General features: G+C 54.0%; 2 protein-coding genes across 3 annotated transcripts; one reads left to right on the top strand and one right to left on the bottom strand.

The window, feature by feature from the left end:
* Positions 1–1,665: 1,665 nt before the first annotated feature.
* MRPL34 (mitochondrial ribosomal protein L34) lies at positions 1,666–5,704 on the bottom strand. 2 transcript variants are annotated; one of them, XM_054539906.2, is made up of 3 exons: positions 5,586–5,704; positions 2,557–3,230; positions 1,666–2,348 (listed from the first exon to the last, which is right to left on the bottom strand). In XM_054539906.2, the coding sequence occupies exons 2-3, from the start codon at positions 2,619–2,621 to the stop codon at positions 2,135–2,137; spliced, it is 279 nt and encodes a 92-aa protein (XP_054395881.2). In that variant the 5' UTR covers positions 2,622–3,230; positions 5,586–5,704; the 3' UTR covers positions 1,666–2,134. The 2 variants fall into 2 exon arrangements, with proteins under 2 accessions (XP_054395881.2, XP_024092539.3); XM_024236771.3 differs by having other exon boundaries at positions 2,557–2,683; positions 5,586–5,604.
* Positions 5,028–16,191, top strand: ABHD8 (abhydrolase domain containing 8). The gene is made up of 5 exons (XM_009252950.4): positions 5,028–5,277; positions 6,846–7,614; positions 13,485–13,655; positions 13,824–14,040; positions 15,485–16,191. Exons 2-5 carry the CDS (start codon positions 6,854–6,856, stop codon positions 15,653–15,655), a joined length of 1,320 nt encoding a protein of 439 aa, XP_009251225.2. The 5' UTR covers positions 5,028–5,277; positions 6,846–6,853; the 3' UTR covers positions 15,656–16,191.
* Positions 16,192–20,132: the final 3,941 nt, after the last annotated feature.

Here is a 20,132-nt window from a genome sequence, read left to right as displayed (position 1 = left end):
ATTCCTTCTATGTCTGGGCTCTCCCAGACCTTGCCATTTCCTCCAAGACTTCCCTGACTGCATTCTTCAAAAAGGCAAGTCAGGTAACTTCCCTGAGGTCCTACAGCCCTCACAATCCCCTTCCCAGCCCTGATACCTCTGTGTCCAAACTGCCTTCCTGACTTCCAGGGCAAAGAATGGGCACCCAGCACACAGCAATTGCACAGTGAAGTTGCTAAGTGGAAGCTACTAAGTATTATTACTCCAACAGCAACAGATCAGAGGAGAAACCAGCACTGCATTTTATAGGCGACAAATGCACCTCACAGTGCTAAATTCTTGCTTAAAATCAAACATCCCCAAGGGACAGGTGGAAGATTCAAACTCCCTATGGGCTGGAGTTTGAGACCAGCCTGGCCAACATGGTGAAACTCCCCTCTACTAAAAATACATAAATTAGCTGGGCGTGGTGGCACGCGCCTGTAATCCCAGCTACTTGGGAGGCTGAGGCACCAGAATTGCTTGAACCCAGGAGGCAGAGGTTGCAGTGAGCAGGGATCCAACAACTGCACTCCAGCCTGGGTGACAGAGTGAGCCTGTTTCAAAAACAAACACCCCCCCTCCACACACACACAGTTTTCCACCAGCCTTCCTAGACCTGTAAAATTTATGACACAGGCTTCGCATGACGGCTCACACCTGTAATCCCAGCACTTTGTGGGGCCGAGGCAGGCAGATCACCTGAGGTCAAGAGTTCGAGACCAGCCTGGCCAACATGGTTGAAACCCCGTCTCTACTAAAAATACAAAAATTAGCCGGGTGTGGTGGTGGGCGCCTATAATCCCAGCTACTCGGGAGGCTGAGGCAGGAGATTGCTTGAACCTGGGAGAGGGAGTTTGCAGTGAGCCAAGATCGTGCCACTGCACTCCAGCCTGGGGGACAGAGCGTGGTGGCTCCTGCCTGTAATCCCAGCTCTTTGGGAGGAAGAGGAGGGTGGATCACCTGAGGTCGGGAATTTGAGACCAGCCTGACCAACATGGAGTAACCCCATCTCTACTAAAAATACAAAATTAGCCGGGCGTGGTGGCGCATGCCTGTAATCCCCGCTACTCGGGAGGCTGAGGCACGAGAATCGCTTGAACCCAGGAGGCGGAGGTTGCAATGAGCCGAGATTGCACCATTGCACTCCAGCCTGCCTGGGCAACAAGAATGAAACTCCGTTTCAAAAAAAAAAAAAGGCGGGCACGGTGGCTCATGCCTGTAATCCCAGCACTTTGGGAGGCTGAGGCAGGTGGATCATCACCTGAGGTCAGGAGTTTGAGACCAGCCTGGTCCACATGCTGAAACCCCATCTCTACTAAAAACACAAAAATTAGGCCAGGCTCAGTAGCTCACGCCTGTAATCCCAGCACTTTTTGAGAGGCCGAGGCAGGCAGATCACCTAAGGTCGGGAGTTCGAGACCAGCCTGACCAACATGGAGAAACCCCTCTCTATTAAAAATACAAAATTAGCCGGGCATGGTGGCACATGCCTGTAATCCCAGCTATTCGGGAGGCTGAGGCAGGAGAATCGCTTGAACCCGCAAGGCGGAGGTTTTAATGAGCCGAAATCCCCCATTGCACTCCAACCTGGGCAACAAAAGGGAAACTCTGTCTCAAAAAAAAAAGAGTTATTACACATATAAGGCAAGTGGAACTTTGAACATTTATTACACGTTTAATAATATTTCAAAATTATTGATAATTCTTTTGGATGTGATAAGCTTTGTAATTATCTTTTAATGAGCTCTCATCTTAGAGAGATACATTCTGAAATATTTACAGAAAAAATAATCCGATGCCTGAGATCGGCTTCAAAAGAACTCAGGATGGGGCAGGGACGGGTTGTAGGTCGTCGGTAGTCAGGGCTGTGTACTGGGTACACGGATGTTCGTCGTACTGTGCTTTGGTCTGTTGCGCAGGTTCGAAATGCTTCCTAATTCAAAAGCCTAAAAAGTGACTTGGCAAGCTCCTATCCAGACTTCAACCCCACAATATGGAGAGCACTCAAGTCCGAAGCGTTCCTGCTCCCCAGCTCCCTGCAAAAATAGCGCCAGGCAAGGTCCGAGGCGAGGGCGATGCTTCTATGGGGGTCCCGCCGACTGCGTCGCGATCCTCAATGGCTCAGCGACTTGCGGCCCTTGAGCATTCGGCGAAGGATGACCTGGACGCCGGCCGGCGTGCTCAGGCGCCGGACCCAGCCGTGCTTGTTCTTGCGTTTGATGTTGCTCGGCTGATACTCATTCCCGCGAGCCTTGCCCCGGGCCTGCTGCGGGGTGGGGAGGCCCCAGGCGTCCGGGAACCCCAGCCAGGCCCGGGGCTGGAGCCACCTGCGTGGGTAGAGGGACGGCGAGAAAGGTCAGACGGGGCGCTGGGTGACCTCGGCGCTCAACCTCTCTGAGCCTCGGCTCCCGGAGACAGAGCCTGGCTGCAAAATGCGCAAGGCACTGGCAGGTCACGCGGGCAGTGAACAGTGGCGCCAGCCTCCGAAGCCGCCCTTATTGCCAGATTTGGGGAAGGGTCCCCCTGAAGACTTACCTGCCACCCAGCAACGCTGCCGACCTACTCGTGGGGCCCAACAGGGATCCAGCCAAGACAGCCATGTCCGCAGTGGGTCCCGCAGTACCGGCCGCGGGCGATTCCGGAGCCCAGAGGCGCACCAGCCCTGGAACAAAGGATTATGGGAAATGTAGTTTCTCCTAACGTGTAAAAACAGGCCGTTGGAGAAAACCCTAAAGTTGTAGTTCTGCGCCTGCGCAACAGAGGCGCGCCAGTCTATATCCGCAGGGTTGTTCTTCATACAAACCAACAGGTAGCCGGCGAACGGCGCCTTCTCAGCACGCGCGTGCGCACAAGGCATTATCTCCCGCGGTCAGCTGGGAGCTGAGCTGTAGTTCTCTCTCCTATTGACCGGCAGAGGGTGCCCCGCGGTGGCCGGGCGCAGCTGGTGGCAGCTGCAGGAAGCGGCTGGTTGGTCTTCCCACCCCCAGCGGGAGCTGGGCAGATGGCACACAGCTGGCTGGCAGCTTGTCCTGGCTGCAGCCAAGTCTCCGCCTCTTGGCAGGAAGCCGAGGAAGCCTGAGTTCAAGCTGGCTGGGTGTCCTTGGGGTGGTCCTTGCGCCTCTCTGGGCTTTCTCAATCTGTAAACTCATGGATTGCAAGCTTGTCTTTGGCAATCTTGCCCCCATTTTGGGCCCTAGAAGAATTCTCCTCTGTTGTTAGAACCAAAAAAAAAAAAAAAGGAAGAAAAATTTTCTGATACTCACATCTGAACCCCTCCCCTACTCACACACTATCCTTGGCTCCCCAGTTCCCCAGGTTAAACCTGCTCAGCCCTTCCATCAGGCATGCAAAACCCTCTACACACACCATCTTACATTTCAGCCACACCCTCCTCTCTGCCTGGTGTTCCCCTATCCGCCTTTTAAAAATCCTTTCCTCTCCTCCAAGGGCTGAGTGAGGTGTGGCTCATGCCTGTAATTCCAGCATTTTGGGAGGCTGAGGAGGGAGGATCCCTTGGGGCCAGGAGTTTGAGACCAGCCTGGGGACATGGTAGCAACCACCTATAGTCTCAAGTACTTGAAGGTGAGGTGGGAGGATTCCCTGAACCCAGGAGATCCAGGCTGTAGTGAGCAATGATAGCGCCAATGCACTGCAGCCTGGGCAACGGAGTGAGATCCTTTCTCAAGAAAAAAAAAAAAAAGGAGTCGTCTTCTCTCAACCGCTGTCCATTCTTCTGGCCCAACTGCCTTCCCTTGACTCTCCCCCAAGTTCAAGGGCTCCTCAAGGGCCAGGGGCCTGGGGCTGTATCCCTACAAGTGCCAGCTTGGGGTTCATACAGAGAGGTGTTTGCTAAATGAATAAACTGTATAGTCTCCCTGAAGTGCCCTCAGTGGGCAAGAGTAGGTGTCTGGATGGAATCCAGCTCTGGCAGCAAATTCCAGGGGATGGGAGTGGCCAAGCAGCAAGGCGCATTTAACCCCTCGTCCTCCGAAGCCCATCCTATCTGTAGCATCGTTTAGCAAAACATCACCACTATAATAATGCCCATAATATATGGAGCATTTGTTATATGCATGACACTATGATGAGTGCTTTACCTGCGTAGCAAACTTACGAGAGGATTAATTTCATAGAGAAATAAACGGAGGCTCAGGAAAGTGAAGTAACTTGCCCAAGGTCACACATCAGCAAAGGGCAGAGGCTGGATTTGAGACCTGAGCTCTCCTGAGGGCCTACTATGGCCCCGCCGGTACCACAGAGCTGGGATGCCTGCCTCTTGCTATCAGCCCTCCTCAGAACCATGGCAGCCATAGGTTAAATCGGCTGATTATGAAATTCAAACTCTGTAATTACCCACAGCTCCAAGACTTTCCTTGAAAGCTTTAGAGAAGCCCGTCACGATGGCTCACGCCAGTGATCTCAGCCCTTTGGGAGGCCGTAGGCGAGAGGATTGCTTGATGCCCAGAGTTCGAGACCAGTCTGGGCAAGAGAGCGAGACCTCGTCCCTACCAAAAAAAAAGGGGGGGCAGGGGGTGTGGGTGGGGGAGGTTAGCAAATAATGGTTCCCAGGGCTTGGAATCACACAGCCTTGGGTTCAAGTCCCAGCTTTGCTCTTTGCTTGATTTATGCTCTTGTGCCCTTTATGAGCCTCAGTTTCCCCACCGGAGATTGGAAAAAGATCTTGGAGTCTCTGCTTCTAGAATGGAAAGGTCGATACAGAGAGAAGAGTATGGGGGCCTCGTTTGGAGAGGAACAGGGCAATTGGGAGGCAGGGGCTGGGGGGCAGGGGCTTGGGAGACCCATTTGCAGAGAGAGGGCCCCGGCCGCACACTCCCTGGCGTCCCGCAGACCCTAGACTGCAACCCCCTTCTCCGCCTTGAGCCAGGCCCCATCCCTCCCCCAACCTCGGTGAACCCCCAAAAGGGGCGGGGCTGTTGCTCCCAGAGCCCGCCTCCACTACGGAATTGCCGCCTCTGATTGGGCTCCTAACTAGGCCAGGTCAGTCCGCAGCTGCGATAGGCCGAAATGCCCGCCCGTCGGCACGTGGCTCCGCCTACTCGGGGGAGGAACTTAAAGGGCCGGCTGTTTCGGCGGCCGCGGGATGCCCCTGCGCTGACCGCCAGGGGCAGGTGCCCGCCCGCGTAGACGCACCCGGCCTGACCCCGCGCCACCATGTAAACGACGCCAGCAGGCGGACGCTGGCTTCTCCGCCTGGGACCCCTCCGCCCCGACCCGGGCCCCGCGGCCCTCGATGAGGTGAGCGGGGAACGGGCCCCAAAAGGAGAGATCGAAGCCCCGGGGCCTCCACTTCGGAGGAGTGGTGTCCACCAACCCCGCGTTTGGGCTCTTAGAAAGCCACGGAGCCCCAGTGGGCTCGACCCCGCTACAGGGATGACGAACACCTGGAAGGCGGGGGCCGGGGGCGGGGAAGTGGGGCTGGGGTGGCGCCTGTGCGTTGCCCTCCGCAATCCGGGATTAGGGCCCCACTCGAGGTGGGGGGCATGGCCTGCTTCCCCTCCAGTATGTCTGGGGCCACTGCAGGCTCAGTCTCGGGCGTGCGTTACCTTAGCGTCGCCCAACCTGGGGTAGGGGGCAGGCAGGCAGTTGGCCCCATCTCCTGGCCCTAGACACCTAGACAATGGGGGTGCACTGCTCGGGTATCCCCCCTTAGGTTATGTAACCGCCTGTGGTTACCATGGACACGGGGGCGGGGGTGGCCCAAGGAGTGGGATGGAGGCTTGGAGGCCCCCAGCCAGGGCCTTGCCTCTCCCATCCTCTTCTCCACTCCGGGGACTTGTATAGCAGATCCCCAGAATCCAGGGTGCCAAGGAGGAAGTTCAGAGTCTAGCTTCCTCTCAGAGTGTCTGGGCCTCAGCTTGGCCCTCTATGAAGCAGACCCCGGCTCACCCCGTGAGCAAGGCTTTCTGTGGCTCAGTCACCATCCCCCTCTCCTAGGGCCTCACCTTTCAGGAGTCAAATTCAGAGCCAGGAGCCTCACTGGGGGCTCACCAAAGATTTGCACATTTTAGATGCCTTAGGAGGCCCTGGGGATATGTGAGTTAGTGAGTGCATACCTGGATGAGTTACTGAGTGTATATCTGAATGAATGAGTTAGTGTATACCTCAATGAATGAGTTAGGAGGCCATAAATGGTATAAACTCCAGCTGGGGGGAGGGGGTGTCTTCCGGCTGGTCCACATTTGCCACAATGTCCCCTTCTCCAGGAACATCCCCCCACAAGACCCCACCACCTTCCCTGTGGACACCCTGTGGGGTAAGCCATAGCCAAGTCTTTCTCTCTGAGGATAGACTAGGGTGGCCCAGGAGGGTGACTACCACAAAGGCACTGCCCAGACAAAACATGTCAGTGCACGGTGGCTCACACCTGTAATCCCAGCACTTTGGGAGGCCGAAGCAGGAGGAAAATTTGAGGTCAGGAGTTCAAGACCAGCCTGGCCAACATGGTGAAACCCCATCTCTACAAAAAACACAAAAATTAGCTAGACATGGTGGCGCCTGCCTGTAATCCCAGCTACTCAGGAGGCTGAGGCGGGAGAATCGCTTGAACCCAGGAGGGGGAGGTTGCAGTAAGCCGAAATCCTGCCACTGCACTCCAGCCTGGATGACAAAGCGAGACTGTCTCAAAAACACACACACATACACACACACACAAACAAAAAAATCTCAGTGCCGTGGCTCACTTGATCTGGCGCTCCCCAAACTGGAGTCTAAAACGGTTCTCCCAAGGCTCAGGGAGTGCCTGCTGCACGGTGGAGGGTTCTCATTGAGACAGCACCTGAACTGGCTGCTGTCCCCACTCACAGGACACACCATGCTGACCGGGGTGACCGACGGTATCTTCTGTTGCCTGCTGGGCACGCCCCCCAACGCCGTGGGGCCACTGGAGAGCGTCGAGTCCAGCGATGGCTACACCTTTGTAGAGGTCAAGCCCGGCCGCGTGCTGCGGGTGAAGCATGCAGGACCCGCCCCGGCTGCTGCTCCACCTCCACCATCATCCGCATCCTCGGATGCAGCCCAGGGGGACCTCTCCGGCTTGGTCCGCTGTCAGCGCCGGATCACCGTGTACCGCAATGGGCGATTGCTGGTGGAAAACCTGGGCCGAGCCCCTCGAGCCGACCTCCTGCACGGGCAGAATGGCTCTGGGGAGCCGCCGGCCGCCCTGGAGGTGGAGCTGGCAGATCCGGCGGGCAGCGATGGCCGCTTGGCCCCCGGCAGCGCAGGCAGCGGCAGCGGCAGTGGCAGTGGTGGGCGGCGGCGGCGAGCCAGGCGCCCCAAGAGGACCATCCATATTGACTGTGAGAAGCGCATCACTAGCTGCAAAGGCGCCCAGGCCGACGTGGTACTCTTTTTCATCCATGGTGTCGGCGGTTCCCTGGCCATCTGGAAGGAGCAGCTGGACTTCTTTGTGCGCCTAGGCTATGAGGTGGTGGCTCCTGACCTGGCCGGCCACGGGGCCAGCTCTGCGCCCCAGGTGGCCGCAGCCTACACCTTCTATGCGCTGGCTGAGGACATGCGAGCAATCTTCAAGCGCTATGCCAAGAAGCGAAACGTGCTCATTGGCCATTCCTACGGGTAAGTGAACCCTGGCATGTGGGGTGGGGGTGAGGGATGGGGTCAGCAGGGACTGACAGTCACAAAATACTGAGTTTTTGGCTGAGCCCCGTGGCTCACGCCTGTAATCCCAGCACTTTGGGAGTCCGAGGCAGGCTGATCACCTGAGGTTGGGAGTTCGGGAACAGTCTGGCCAAGGTGGTGAAACCCCGTCTCTACCAAAAATACAAAAATTAGCCAGACGTGGTGGCACGCGCCTGTAGTCCCAGCTACTCGGGAGGCTGAGGCAGGAGAATCGCTTGAACCGAGGAGGTGGAGGTTGCAGTGAGCCAAGACTGTGCCACTGCCCTCCAGCCTGGGCGACAGAGGGAGACTCTGAGATGCCGCTGACACCTGTAATCCCAGTGCTTTCGGGGGCCAAGGCGGGAGGATATCTTAAGGCAAGGAGTTGGAGACCAGCCTGGGCAACATAGGGAGATTCCCTAGCTCTACAAAAAGTACAAAAATTAGCTAGGTGAGGAGGTGCACGCATATAGTTCCACCTACTTAAGGGCTGAGGCAGGAGATTGCTTGAGTCTGGGAGGTCGAGGCTGCAGTGAACTGTGATCACACCACTGCACTCCAGCCTGGGCAACATGGCAAGACCCTGTCTCTCTTTAAAAAAGAAAAAAAGTACGAGCGCCGTGGCTCACCCCTGTAATCCCAGCACTTTGGAAGGCCGAGGCGGGCGGATCACAAGGTCAGAAGATTGAGACCATCCTGGCTAACACAGTGAAACCCTGTCTCTACTAAAAATACAAAAAATAAGGCGGGTGTGGTGGTGTGCACCTATAATCCCAGCTACTCGGGAGGCTGAGGCAGGAGAATGGCGTGAACACGGGAGACAGAGCTTGCAGTGAGCCGAGATCGTATTGTGCCACTGTACTCCAGCCTGGGCGACAGAAGGAGACTCCGTCACAAAAAAAAAAAAAAAGAAAAAAAAAAAAGAAAAAGGGCCACTGCGCGCAGTGGTGCATACTTGTAATCCCAGCACTTTGTGGATGGATCATTGGCGATGAGCTTGGACAACATGGCAAAACCTTATCTCTTAAAACAAAACAAAGCAAAAAAAATCCTAATTTTTCTCCTTGAAAAAATCCCATTTTTCAATTTAATTTTTACATTTTTGAAACTTTTTTTTCTTTTAAATAGAGATGGTGTCTCACTATGTTGCCCAAGATGTTCTTTAACTCCTGGGCTCAAGTGATCCTCGTACCTCAGCCTCCCAAAGTGCTAGGACTACAGGTGTGAGTCACTGTGCTCAGCCTTAATTTTTTTTTTTTTTTTGAGATGGAGTCTCGCTCTGTCCCCCAGACTGGAGTGCAGTGGCATGATCCTGGCTCACTGCAAGCTCCACCTCCCAGGTTCATGCCATTCTCCTGCCTCAGCCTCCCAAGTAGCTGGGACTACAGGCACCCGCTACCACGCCCGGCTAATTTTTTGTCTTTTTAGTACAGATGGGGTTTCACCGTGTTAGCCAGGATGGTCTCGATCTCCTGACCTTGTGATTCACCCTCCTTGGCCTTCCAAAGTGCTGGGATTACAGACGCGAGCCAACGCACCAGGCCAATTTTCAAGTTTTAAAAAAAATTATATAGAGATGGGAGGTCTCATTATGTTGCCCAGGCTGGTCTTGAACTCCTGGGCTCAAGCCATCCTCCCTCCTTGGCCTCCCGATGTGGTGGGGTAACAGGCATGAACCACTATACCAGGCTGAAAACTCCCATTAACATATGTAATCAGACAGGGATTTCCATCATCACTGATATTATTTCACATTGTTCTAAAGCAGTGTTGCTTTAGAACACTGCTTTAGAACACTCAGGCCAGGTGCAGTGGCTTACGCCTGTAATCCTAGCACTTTAGGAAGCCAAAGCAGGCAGATCACTTGAGGTCAGGAGTTCAACACCAGCTTGGCCAACATGGTGAAACCCCGTCTCTACTAAAAGTACAAAAAATTAGCCAGGCATGATGGCGTGTGCCTGTAATCCCAGCTACTCGGGAGTGTGAGGCAGGAGAATCACTTGAACCTGGGAGGCAGAGGTTGCAGTGAGCCGAGATCACACCACCGCACTCCAGCCTGAGCAACAGAGTGAGACTCTGCCCAGAAAAAAAAAAAAAAAAAAAAAAAAAAGCAGTGTTGTTCAATCCCAGCACTAATGTTTTTGTTGGCCGGGTTATTTTTTTTTTCTGTGAGGGGCTATAGGATGTTTAGCAGCATCCCTGGCTTCTGCCCACTTGATGCAACTACACAATCTAGTGTTGATCATGGCAGTCAAAAATGTCTTCAGTAGTTGCCAAACGAGCCCTGGTGGGCAGAATTACCCCGGCTGAGAACCACTGCCTTAGACTAAGTTAAAAAATCAACTGCCCTGGAGAACACCGTGCTTTCAGGAAGGGCTCATTGGAATCCTGTAAATTCTCGGAATTTACAAAGGCATGGGTTACTGTAATTCACTCCTGCTTAAAGGGCAGGTAATACAACCTAAAACTTACCAAGAACCCCTCCATGGAAGGCTTGGTCCCCAGGGCTTGACCACTACCAAGTGGCCTCATTCTCTCCTTTATCCAGGAAGAAAGGCAAGATTGGAACAGGCAGGCGAGTTGAGTACCACTGTTTTAGAGATTCTAGCCTATGCAATTAGATAAGAAAAAAAGGCTGGGTGTGGTGGCTGACACCTGTAATCCCAGAAATTTGGGAGGCCGAGGCGGGTGGATCACGAGGTCAGGAGATCAAGACCATCCTGGCTAACACGGTGAAACCCCATCTCTACTAAATAATACAAAAAAAAATTAGCCAGGCGTGGTGGCAGGCGCCTGTAGTCCCAGCTACTCAGGAGGCTGAGGCAGGAGAATGGCGTGAACCCAGGAGGTGGAGCTTGCAGTGAGCCGAGATTGTGCCACTGCCCTCCAGCCTGGGCGACAGAGTGAGACTCCATCTCAAAAATAAAAATAAAAATAAAAATAAATAAGTGGCCAGGTGTGGTGGCTTACACCTATAATCCCAACACTTTAGGAGGCTGAGGTGGGAGGACTACTATAGCTGAGGAGTTCAAGACCAACTTGGGCAACATAAGCAAGATCTCATCTCTACAAAAAACTAAAAAGTAAAAAAAAAAAAAAAAAACAAAGAAGTTACATAAGTATCTAAAAGAAAGGAATCTAGACTGAGAGGTAACAGCCCTTATTTGTTTATATTTCTTTATATAACATACTCAAAAGTTGATGTTTATGAGAAATGATTCCTCTAATTAAATGAGCACCCACCTGCTGGGCACAGTGGCTCACACCTGTAATCCCAGAACTTTTGGAGGCCGAGGCAGGCAGATCACAAGGTCAGGAGTTCAAGACCAGCCTGGCCAAAATGGTGAAACCCCGTCTGTAATAAAAATACAAAAATTAGCTGGGGGTGGTGGCAGGTGCCTGTAATCCCAGCTACTTGGGAGGCTGAGGCAGGATAATCATTTGAACCCATGAGGTGGAGGTTGCAGTGAGCCGAGATCGCACCATTGCACTCCAGCCTGAGTGACAGAGCAAGACTCTGTCTCGAGAAAAAAAAAAAACACAACAAAAAAACACCCACCTACAATAGTTCCCATGACCCCATAACAGTGCTATGAGGTCAGCACATTTACAACTTCAGGAATGTGGAGGCTGAAGCTCAGAGAGCTGAAGCAACCTGCCCAACAGCATACAGGAAGTCCCTGACACAATCAGGTCTGCCTGACTCCTGTCTGTATCCTTTCCTCATTACAGCAGGGGCTGGCAAACATTTCCTTAAAGGGTCGGATAGCAAATATTTTAGGTTTGCAGGCCATACAGTCACTGCTGGAACTTCTGAAAAAACTTTATTTAGGAAACATTTTTTGGCCAGGCACGGTGGCTCACGCCTCTAATCCCAGCACTTTGAGAGGCCGAGGTGGGCAGATCACCTGAGGTCGGGAGTTCGAGACCAGCCTGACTAACACGGTGAAACCCCGTCTCTACTAAAAATACAAAAATTAGCCGGGCATAGTGGCAGATGCCTGTAATCCCAGCTATTTGGGAGGCTGAGGCAGGAGAATCGCTTGAACTTGGGAGGCGGAGGTTGCAGTGAGCCAAGATCACGCCACTGTGCTCCAGCGTGGGCGACAGAGCAGGACTCCATCTCAAAAAACAAACAAACAAACAAACAAAATCTTATTTAGGAAACATTTTTCAAATCTCCAAAAGTGTAAACTGTATTTACAAAAGCAAATGACTAGCCCACAGGCCGTACATAGTTTGCTGACTCCTGCTTTTGTAGGAATGAGGAGCTCAGCTTTGGGGGCTCCTCAGGCAGTGCCCTTCCATCTTGTATAAGGAAGACAGATATGTCATGCCCAGAGGCAGGTGGCAGAACATCCTGAAAGGGAAGGGATAGTAGGAAACAGTGACCTCCTCTGGGCAGCCGGAAGCATTTGTTTAATCAGATTGCTTTCCTAACACTTGCTGACGAGTAATTCTTACTGCTTTTGGGTTATGGTGGCTGGAAGAATCTGATGAGGGCCAGGCGCAGTGGCTCATATCTATAATCTCAACACTTTGGAAGGCCAAGGTGGAAGGATCACTTGAGCCCAGGAGTTCAAGACCAACCTGGGCAACATAGTGAGACCCCCCTATCTCTACAAAAATTTTTAAAAATTAAAATAAAAAGTCTGGTGAAACTTCTGGATCCAGATTCTCTCTTCAAAATAAGTTCCATCCTCAACACTCAATCTCACACTTCCACAGTATTTGAGAGGCCGCACTCATCCCTCACCCCTTCAGGTGTCCATGGACCCCAGGGGAAGAATCTTGGCTTCCAAGGACCTGCCTTCTGGGTAAGGGGAGGACATGAACCCCCTCACCAGGCCAGGTGTCACGGGTCACGCCTGTAATCCCAGCACTTTGGGAGGCTAAGGCCAGAGGATCACTTGAGCCTAGGAGTTCAAGACCAGCCTGGGCAACATAAGGAGACCCTGTGTTTATAAAAAAAATTTTAAAAATTAGCTGAGCATGGTGGCACATGCCTGTAGTCCCAGCTATTCAGAAGGCTGAGGTGGGAGGATCTCTTGAGCCCAGGAAGTCAAGGCTGCAGGGAGCTATGATTATGCCACTGCACCACTCCAGCCTAGGCGACGGCGAAACCTTGTCTCAAAAACAAAAACAAAACAGGCCAGCCCAGTGGCTCATGCCTGTAATCCCAGCACTTTGGGAAGCCAGGGTGGGTGGATCACTTGAGGTCAGGAGTTCTCGACCAGCCTGAGCAACATGTTGAAACCCTGTGTCTACTAAAAAATACAAAAATTAGCCAGGTGTGGTGGTGCATGCCTGTACTCCCAGCTACTCAGGAGGCTGAGGAAGGAGAATCAGTTGAACCCGGGAGGTAGAGGTTGCAGTGAGCTGAGATTGCATCACTGTACTCCAACCTGGGCAACAGAGTGAGACTCTGTCTCAAAAACAAAAACAAACCATGCCAGGCGCAGTGGCTCAGGCCTGTAATCCCAGCACTTTGGGAGGCCGAGGCGGATGGATCACTTGAGGTCAGGAATTCGAGACCAGCCCGACCAACATGGTGAAACCCCATCTCTACTAAAAATACAAAAATTACCTGGGTGTGGTGGTGTGCGCCTGCAGTCCCAGCTACTCGGGAGACTGAGGCAGAAGAATCGCTTGAACCTGGGAGGCAGAGGTTGCAGTGAGCCAAGATCCAGCCACTGCACTCCAGGCTGGGGGACAGAGTAAAACTGTCTCAAACAAAAACAAAAACAAAACAAAACAAAATGGTCACTGCTTGTATCCTGCTGACCGCCTCCCTTCAATCCTCCCATTACCCCACCCGTTCCGGGCAGTGTCTCTTTCTGCACATTCCTGGCACATGAGTACCCAGACCTAGTGCACAAGGTGATCATGATCAATGGCGGGGGCCCTACGGCGCTGGAGCCCAGCTTCTGCTCAATCTTCAACATGCCCACCTGCGTCCTGCACTGCTTGTCGCCCTGCCTGGCCTGGAGCTTCCTCAAGTGAGTGCCCCCACCCCAAAGACCGTGATCCTGGCCCTTGAGACCCAGGCATCTGCTTGAGTTGGATGGGAGGGGGGACTGTACCGCTGGGACTAGGGCTGGCATCGGGGGCACCCCGCGGCAGTCGGCCTGGCATAAGGGGCTTAGCGGTGCCTCCACCACCACCAGGGCCGGCTTCGCCCGCCAAGGAGCGAAGGAGAAGCAGCTGTTAAAGGAGGGCAACGCTTTCAACGTGTCATCCTTCGTACTCCGGGCCATGATGAGCGGCCAGTACTGGCCAGAGGGCGACGAGGTCTACCACGCCGAGCTCACCGTGCCCGTCCTGCTTGTCCACGGCATGCACGATAAGTTTGTGCCTGTGGAGGAAGACCAGCGCATGGCCGAGGTAGAGGCGGGCACCTGGGGCGCCACAGCTACAAATCTCCAGGGTGCAGCTCGGGAGGGGCGTGGCCTCTGCGGGGGGCGTGGCAGCGCTTGGTGGGCGTGCTTTCTACCCGAGGGGGCGTGGCTACCGGGTGGGCGTGGTCTATAGATGCTGTATCTTGTTCTGACCCCAGGCAAACAGGAGCATTAGGTCTGGCATCAAAAGTAGAATCTAGAAAGCCGGGCTGCCCTGGACAGGTGTTAGCAATTACGCACTGTCCCCACCGCTGTAAGAAGGCTCTCCTCACAGCGGAGGATTTGTATAAGAGACCGGTGACCTATATAATTCTAGGAGACCGGCACCAGGGGATCTTTAGATTAGAAACTCTAATTAGCGAGTTCAGATTAGAAAGGGTCTGGGGATCCTTAGCACTTAGAATAGGCCTGGATACTAGCCCGGCGAGGTGGTGGTTCACGCCGATAATCGCTGCAACTTGGGAGGCTGAGTGGGGCGGATCGCTTGAACCCAGGAGTTCAAGGCTGTGGTGAGCCGTGCTCGCACCACTGCACTCCAGCCTGAGCGACAGAGCAAGACCCCGTTTCTAAAAAACAAAAACAAAAACCATTAAAGTATAGCTCTGGACTGGTGGTTCTTAACTAAGGAGGATTCTGCCCCCAAGGAACACGTGGAAATGCATGGAGACACTTTTAGGTGTCACGACTGAGGGGGAGGGGGTACTACCGGCATCTGGTGGGTGGAGGCCAGGGATGCTGCTCAACACCCTACAAATGCACAAGATAGCAGCCCCCACACCAGTTACCCGCCCCTTTCCCGCCCCGCCCCGCCCCCCCAGCAAAGAATGATCCAGCTCCTAATGTTGGTAGAGTTGAAGTTGACAAAATCCTCCTCCAGGCCGGGCGCGGTGGCTCACGCCTGTAATCCCAGCACTTTGGGAGACCGAGGCGGGCAGATCACCTGAGGTCAGGAGTTGGAGATCAGCCTGACCAACATGGCGAAACCCCATCTGTACTAAAAATACAAAAATTAGCCGGGTGTGGTAGCGCGTGCCTATAATCCCAGCTGCTCGGGAGGCTGAGGCAGGAAAATCGCTTGAACCCGGGAGGCGGAGGTTAGAGTGAGCCGAGATTGCGCCACTGCACTCCAGCCTGGGTGACAGAGCAAGACTCTGTCTCCAAAAAAAAAAAAAAAAAAGGAAGAAAATCCTTCTCCTGGCATACTGTAGACACTTAATAAATGCTGGATGCCTGAATACTAGTTGGGCTCCAGCAGGGCTGCAGGCCATCCTCCAGCTCCCCCTTGAGTGGAAGTGGAGAGATGCAGGGTAGACGGGAGGAGGGACTTTTGGATGCTGCGGGCCATGTGTGGATGGCGGAGTCCCAGGGAAGCCTGGCCTCTCGCTCCACCCTCCCGCCCCCGCCTACCTTGAGCCCCGCGTCTTCTGCAGATCCTGCTCCTGGCATTCCTGAAGCTCATCGACGAGGGCAGCCACATGGTGATGCTGGAATGCCCCGAGACGGTCAACACGCTGCTCCACGAATTCCTGCTCTGGGAGCCCGAGCCCTCGCCCAAGGCTCTGCCCGAGCCACTGCCGGCGCCTCCAGAAGACAAGAAGTAGCCGCTGGGCCGGCGGGGCATCAATTGGTGAGCACAGCCGCAGCAGGAGGAGGCCGGAGCCTGCGCCGGGTCTGCAGCGCAGACCACCTGGGCGGGCCGTTCGCTCCGGTGGGCGGGGCCAGGTCAGGGAGACGCCCCCCAGGCTGCCTGGGCGGGGCATGGCATCCGAGGGAGCCCAGCGGACACTCCGCTCTCTGCTTCCGTCCCGCGGGGCCCATCCGCGTTTCGGGGCCGCAGCCGGGACCCTCGCGGAAGATGACCTTGTACAGAAGCTCTCCCTCACCTTCCCCCCAACGCCACGGCCAAGGCAGGCCCCCCACCCCGCTCTCTGTCTTCCGTGTCAGCCGTGCTTGATCCTGGGACCCACGAGCCCCACAGGGACCCTCGGGGCCCCATTCCGTTACCCGAGACCCTCCCTACCCCCCATTCCTCGGCGCTGGGAGCTATTTTTGCCCAAGGGGGGAGGGATGGGGGGGCTGGCGCCACCGAACCTGCACATCTCAACTTGTAACTCAATAAACAGAAGTGACAATCGGAGTCTCCGGACCTGTGCTGGGTGACCACATGGCAGGGTGTTCACCGCCTGGAGCCTCAGTTTTCCCGTCTGCAGACTGGGCTCAGGCTGGTACCTCGCGCTGAGGATCGACATCGACAATGTCCGGGGTCCACGTTAGCTTCCTGAATTTCCCCTCGCACCTCAGAAGGCTGAGGCTCCTTGGATAGTATCCCCCAGGGCAGGAGGCAACTTATCAAGAGGTGAGCCCGGCCGGACGTGGTGGCTGACGCCTGTAATCCCAGCACTTTGGGAGGCCGAGGTGGGAGGATCGCCTGAGGTCAGGAGTTTGAGAACAGCCTGGCCAAAATGGTGAAACCCCGTCTCTATTTAAAAATGCAAAGACGGGCCAGGTGCGGTGGCTCATGCCTGTAATCCCAGCACTTTGGGAGGCAGAAGCGGGGCGATCACGAGATCGGAAGATCGAGACCATCCTGGCTAACACAGTGAAACTCCGTCTCTAGTAAAAATACAAAAAATTAGCCGGGCGTGGTGGCTGGCGCCTGTAGTCCCAGCTACTCGGGAGGCTGAGGCAGTAGAATGGCGTGAACCCGGGAGGCGGAGGTTGCAGTGAGCCGAGATCATGCCACTGCACTCCAGCCTAGGCGACAGATCGAGACTCCATCTAAAACAAACAACAACAACAACAACAAAAAAAACAAAGACGAGCCAGGAATGGTGGCGCGCGCCTGTAGTCCCAGCTACTCGGGGAGCCTGAGGCGGGAGAATCGCTTGAACCCAAGAAATGGAGGTTGCGGTCCGCTGAGATCGTACCGCTGCACTCCAGCCTGGGCAACAAGGCGATACTCCTCAAAAAAAACGAGATGAGCCCTTCCCTGGCCGGAAGAGATCCAACCGAGGTTTAGGTGAACATCAGTGGGTGCTGCATGGAATTAGAGCTGCCATAATTGAGTGCCCACTGTTTTCCAGGCTGTGTGTTGAATGCCTGCCACCCACTGGTTCATTGAATTCGACTCATCCGACCCCACCCAGCAAGTTAGGACCTTTTACTATCCCCACGCTGTATCTTTCAGCTTGGTTTAGGGTCACCTTTGTCAATAAGACTTTTCTGTTGAAACCACCAAATCTGTCTTTTAGTTTTTTGGGTTTTTTGTTTTTGTTTTTTGTTTGTTTTTTGAGACGGAGTCTCACTCCGTCGCCCAGGCTGGAGTGTAGTGGGGCGATCTCGGCTCACTGCAACCTCCGCCTCCCGAGTTCAAGCAATTTTCCTGCCTCAGCCTCCCGAGTAGCTGGGATTACAGGCTCCTGCCACTACGCCCAGCTAATTTTTGTATTTTTAGTAGAGACGGGGTTTCACCATCTTGGCCAGGCTGGTCTTGAACTCCTGACCTCGTGATCCACCCGCCTTGGCCTCCCAAAGTGCTGGGATTACAGGCGTGATCCCCTGCACCTCGCCTACATTTTATTCTGATCCATGTATATCTAGTCCTATCTGTGGTTCCTGTGTATTACAGGAGGAGGGAGGAAATCTTTCCTTCGATTCTGTCCTTTCCCCACCGGTTTGTGAGCTCCATCCTTAGTTTAGACCAGGTGGGCAATTGTGTCCATTGGCAGCTTCTGGAGACATTTTTGATCGCCATGTTTGGGGGTGCATGGGTGTTGCTGGCTTCTAGTGGATGGATGCCAGGAATGCTGCTCATCACCCTGAAATGCAAGGGACAGACCCCACAGCAAAGAATAAGCCAACCCCAAATGTCATTAGGGCCAAGACTGGGAAACCCTGTGTTAGACAAATCCCATCTCTTCTGGGGGCTCTAGATTCTTTACCAGTGTCCTGTTTGTGTATTCCGGGGCGATGGCACAGTGTCATAACTCCTGTGGCTTTATTATTAGATTCGGCACCTGGGAGGCATCCTTGTTTCACACTTTTTTTTTTTTTTTTTTGAGACAGCGTCTTGTTCTGTTGCCCAGGATGGAGTGCAGTGGCACAATCTCGGTTCACTGCAGCCTCAGCCTCCTGGGTTCAAGCGATTCTCCTGCCTCAGCCTCCCGAGTAGCTGAGATTACAGACACCCGCCACCACGCCCGGCTAATTTTTGTATTTTTAGTAGACACAGGGTTTCACCGTGTTGGCCAGGCTGATCTTGAACTCCTGACCTCAGGTGATCTACTCTCCTCGGCCTCCCAAAGTTCTGGGAGTACAGGCGTGAGCCACGGTGCCTGGCCCCTGTTTTACACTGGAGGAAAGTGAAGCTCAGAGAGCGGTTTCTTCAGCTCGATTACAAGTGGTCGAGCCCAAACCCACTCCAGAGACTGGACCCCTAATCACAATACCGGCCATTCCCCCAGGAGCAGCCGGTGGCTAAGTTGTGGCGAGGCGGGTGGAAACTCGGCCCAGGTCACAGCCCGCCCCCTGAGGGACCTGGTTGGCTAAACCGCCGTGATGACCGGCAGGTCCTGAAGCCAATGAGGCGGCGGATCTCTCCCAAGTCCCTCAATCCACCGGGCCCTTTGCAGAAGTGACTTCCAGAAGCTTAAACGCCCTCGACCCCTCCACCCCCGCCCGCCCGAAACCAGACCGCTGACGTCTCACCAGGATGGCGGCTTGGTATTTACTTAAGACCTTTGCACATGAATGGTCTGAAGTCGCATAGCATCGCTGGAAGTCGGGTTATTATTATTTATTTATTTATTTATTATTATTATTATTATTATTATTATTATTATTATTATTATTTGAGACGGAGTCTCACTGTCGCCCAGGCTGGGGTACAGTGGCGCGATCTCGGTTTACTGCAACCTTCGCCTCCTGGGTTCAAGTGATTCTCCTGCCTCAGCCTCCCGAGTAGCTGGAATTCACAGGTGCTCACTACCACACCCGGCTCATGTTTTGTATGTAGTAGAGACAGGGTTTCACCATGTTGGTCGGGCTGGTCTTGAACTCCTGACCTCAGGTGATCCACCCGCCTCAGCCTCCCAAAGTGCCGGGATTACAGGCCTAAGCCACCACGCCCTGCCGGGTTATTATTAATAATCCCCCCCTTTTTTTTGAGACGGAGTTTTGCTCTTGTTGCCCAGGCTGGAGCGCAATGGTGTGATCTTGGCTCACTGCAACCTCCGCCTCCCGGGTTCAAGCAATTCTCCTGCCTCAGCCTCCCAAGTAGCTGAGGTTACAGGCATGGGCCACCACCCCCAGCTAATTTTTGTATTTTTAATAGAGATGGGGTTTCTCCATGTTGGTCAGGCTGGTCTCGAACTCTCGAACTCAGGTGATCTGCCTGCCTCGGCCTCCCAAAGTGCTGGGATTACAGGCGTGAGCCACCGAGCCCGGCCAATAATCCTGTTTTATAGTGGAATAAACAGGTTCCCAGAAGCAACAGGAGAGGCTGGGGTTGCACAGTGATCCTGAGGAGGGTCCCAGCCCAGCTTACTCTTCATCACACAGGCAGCCCCTTGAGGGCCCCCACACCTCCCCTTCCTCCAGAAAGTTTTCGCTTGGGCTGCACTGCCACACACTTTGCTCACATGACTTTATTTTTAAATTTTTATAGTTTTTTTAAGAGACAGGATCTTGATATCGCCCAGGCTGGAGTGCAGTGCTGTGATGGTAGCTCCTTGCAGCCTCCAACTCCCAGGCTCAAGCAATCTTCCCACCTCAGGCTCCCAAGCAGCTAGGACCACAGGCCCACCCACCACATCCGCCTAATGTTTTTACTTTTTGTAGAGATAGAGTCTTGCTATGTTGCCCAGGCTGGTCTCAAACTTCTGGGCTCATGCTATGCTCCCGCTTCAGCCTCCCAAAGTGCTGGGATTACAAGCGTGACGCCCAGCCCCGACATGACCATATTTCATCCTTACAATGATCCCCTGGAGTAGGACCTCTTTACTGCCTCCACCGTACAACCTAGGAAACTGATGCTCAGACAGATAAAATACTGGTCCGAGGTCTCATGGCTGCCTAGCA

Source organism: Pongo abelii, chromosome 20 (genome assembly GCF_028885655.2).
Source record: "Pongo abelii isolate AG06213 chromosome 20, NHGRI_mPonAbe1-v2.0_pri, whole genome shotgun sequence".
Taxonomy (NCBI): domain Eukaryota; kingdom Metazoa; phylum Chordata; class Mammalia; order Primates; family Hominidae; genus Pongo; species Pongo abelii.
Note: the sequence above shows the minus strand (reverse complement) of the source record. Positions and strands in the feature narration are given on the sequence as shown.

Excerpts from the sequence above, each read along its gene's own strand:
- ABHD8 (XM_009252950.4), top strand. The coding sequence starts at position 6,854 with ATGCTGACCGGGGTGACCGACGGTATCTTCTGTTGCCTGCTGGGCACG. Across the intron at positions 13,656-13,823 it reads CTGGCCTGGAGCTTCCTCAA|GGCCGGCTTCGCCCGCCAAG; the intron begins GTGAGTGCCCCC and ends CACCACCACCAG. Across the intron at positions 14,041-15,484 it reads AAGACCAGCGCATGGCCGAG|ATCCTGCTCCTGGCATTCCT; the intron begins GTAGAGGCGGGC and ends CGTCTTCTGCAG.
- MRPL34 (XM_054539906.2), bottom strand. The coding sequence starts at position 2,621 with ATGGCTGTCTTGGCTGGATCCCTGTTGGGCCCCACGAGTAGGTCGGCA. Across the intron at positions 2,349-2,556 it reads GCAGCGTTGCTGGGTGGCAG|GTGGCTCCAGCCCCGGGCCT; the intron begins GTAAGTCTTCAG and ends CTACCCACGCAG.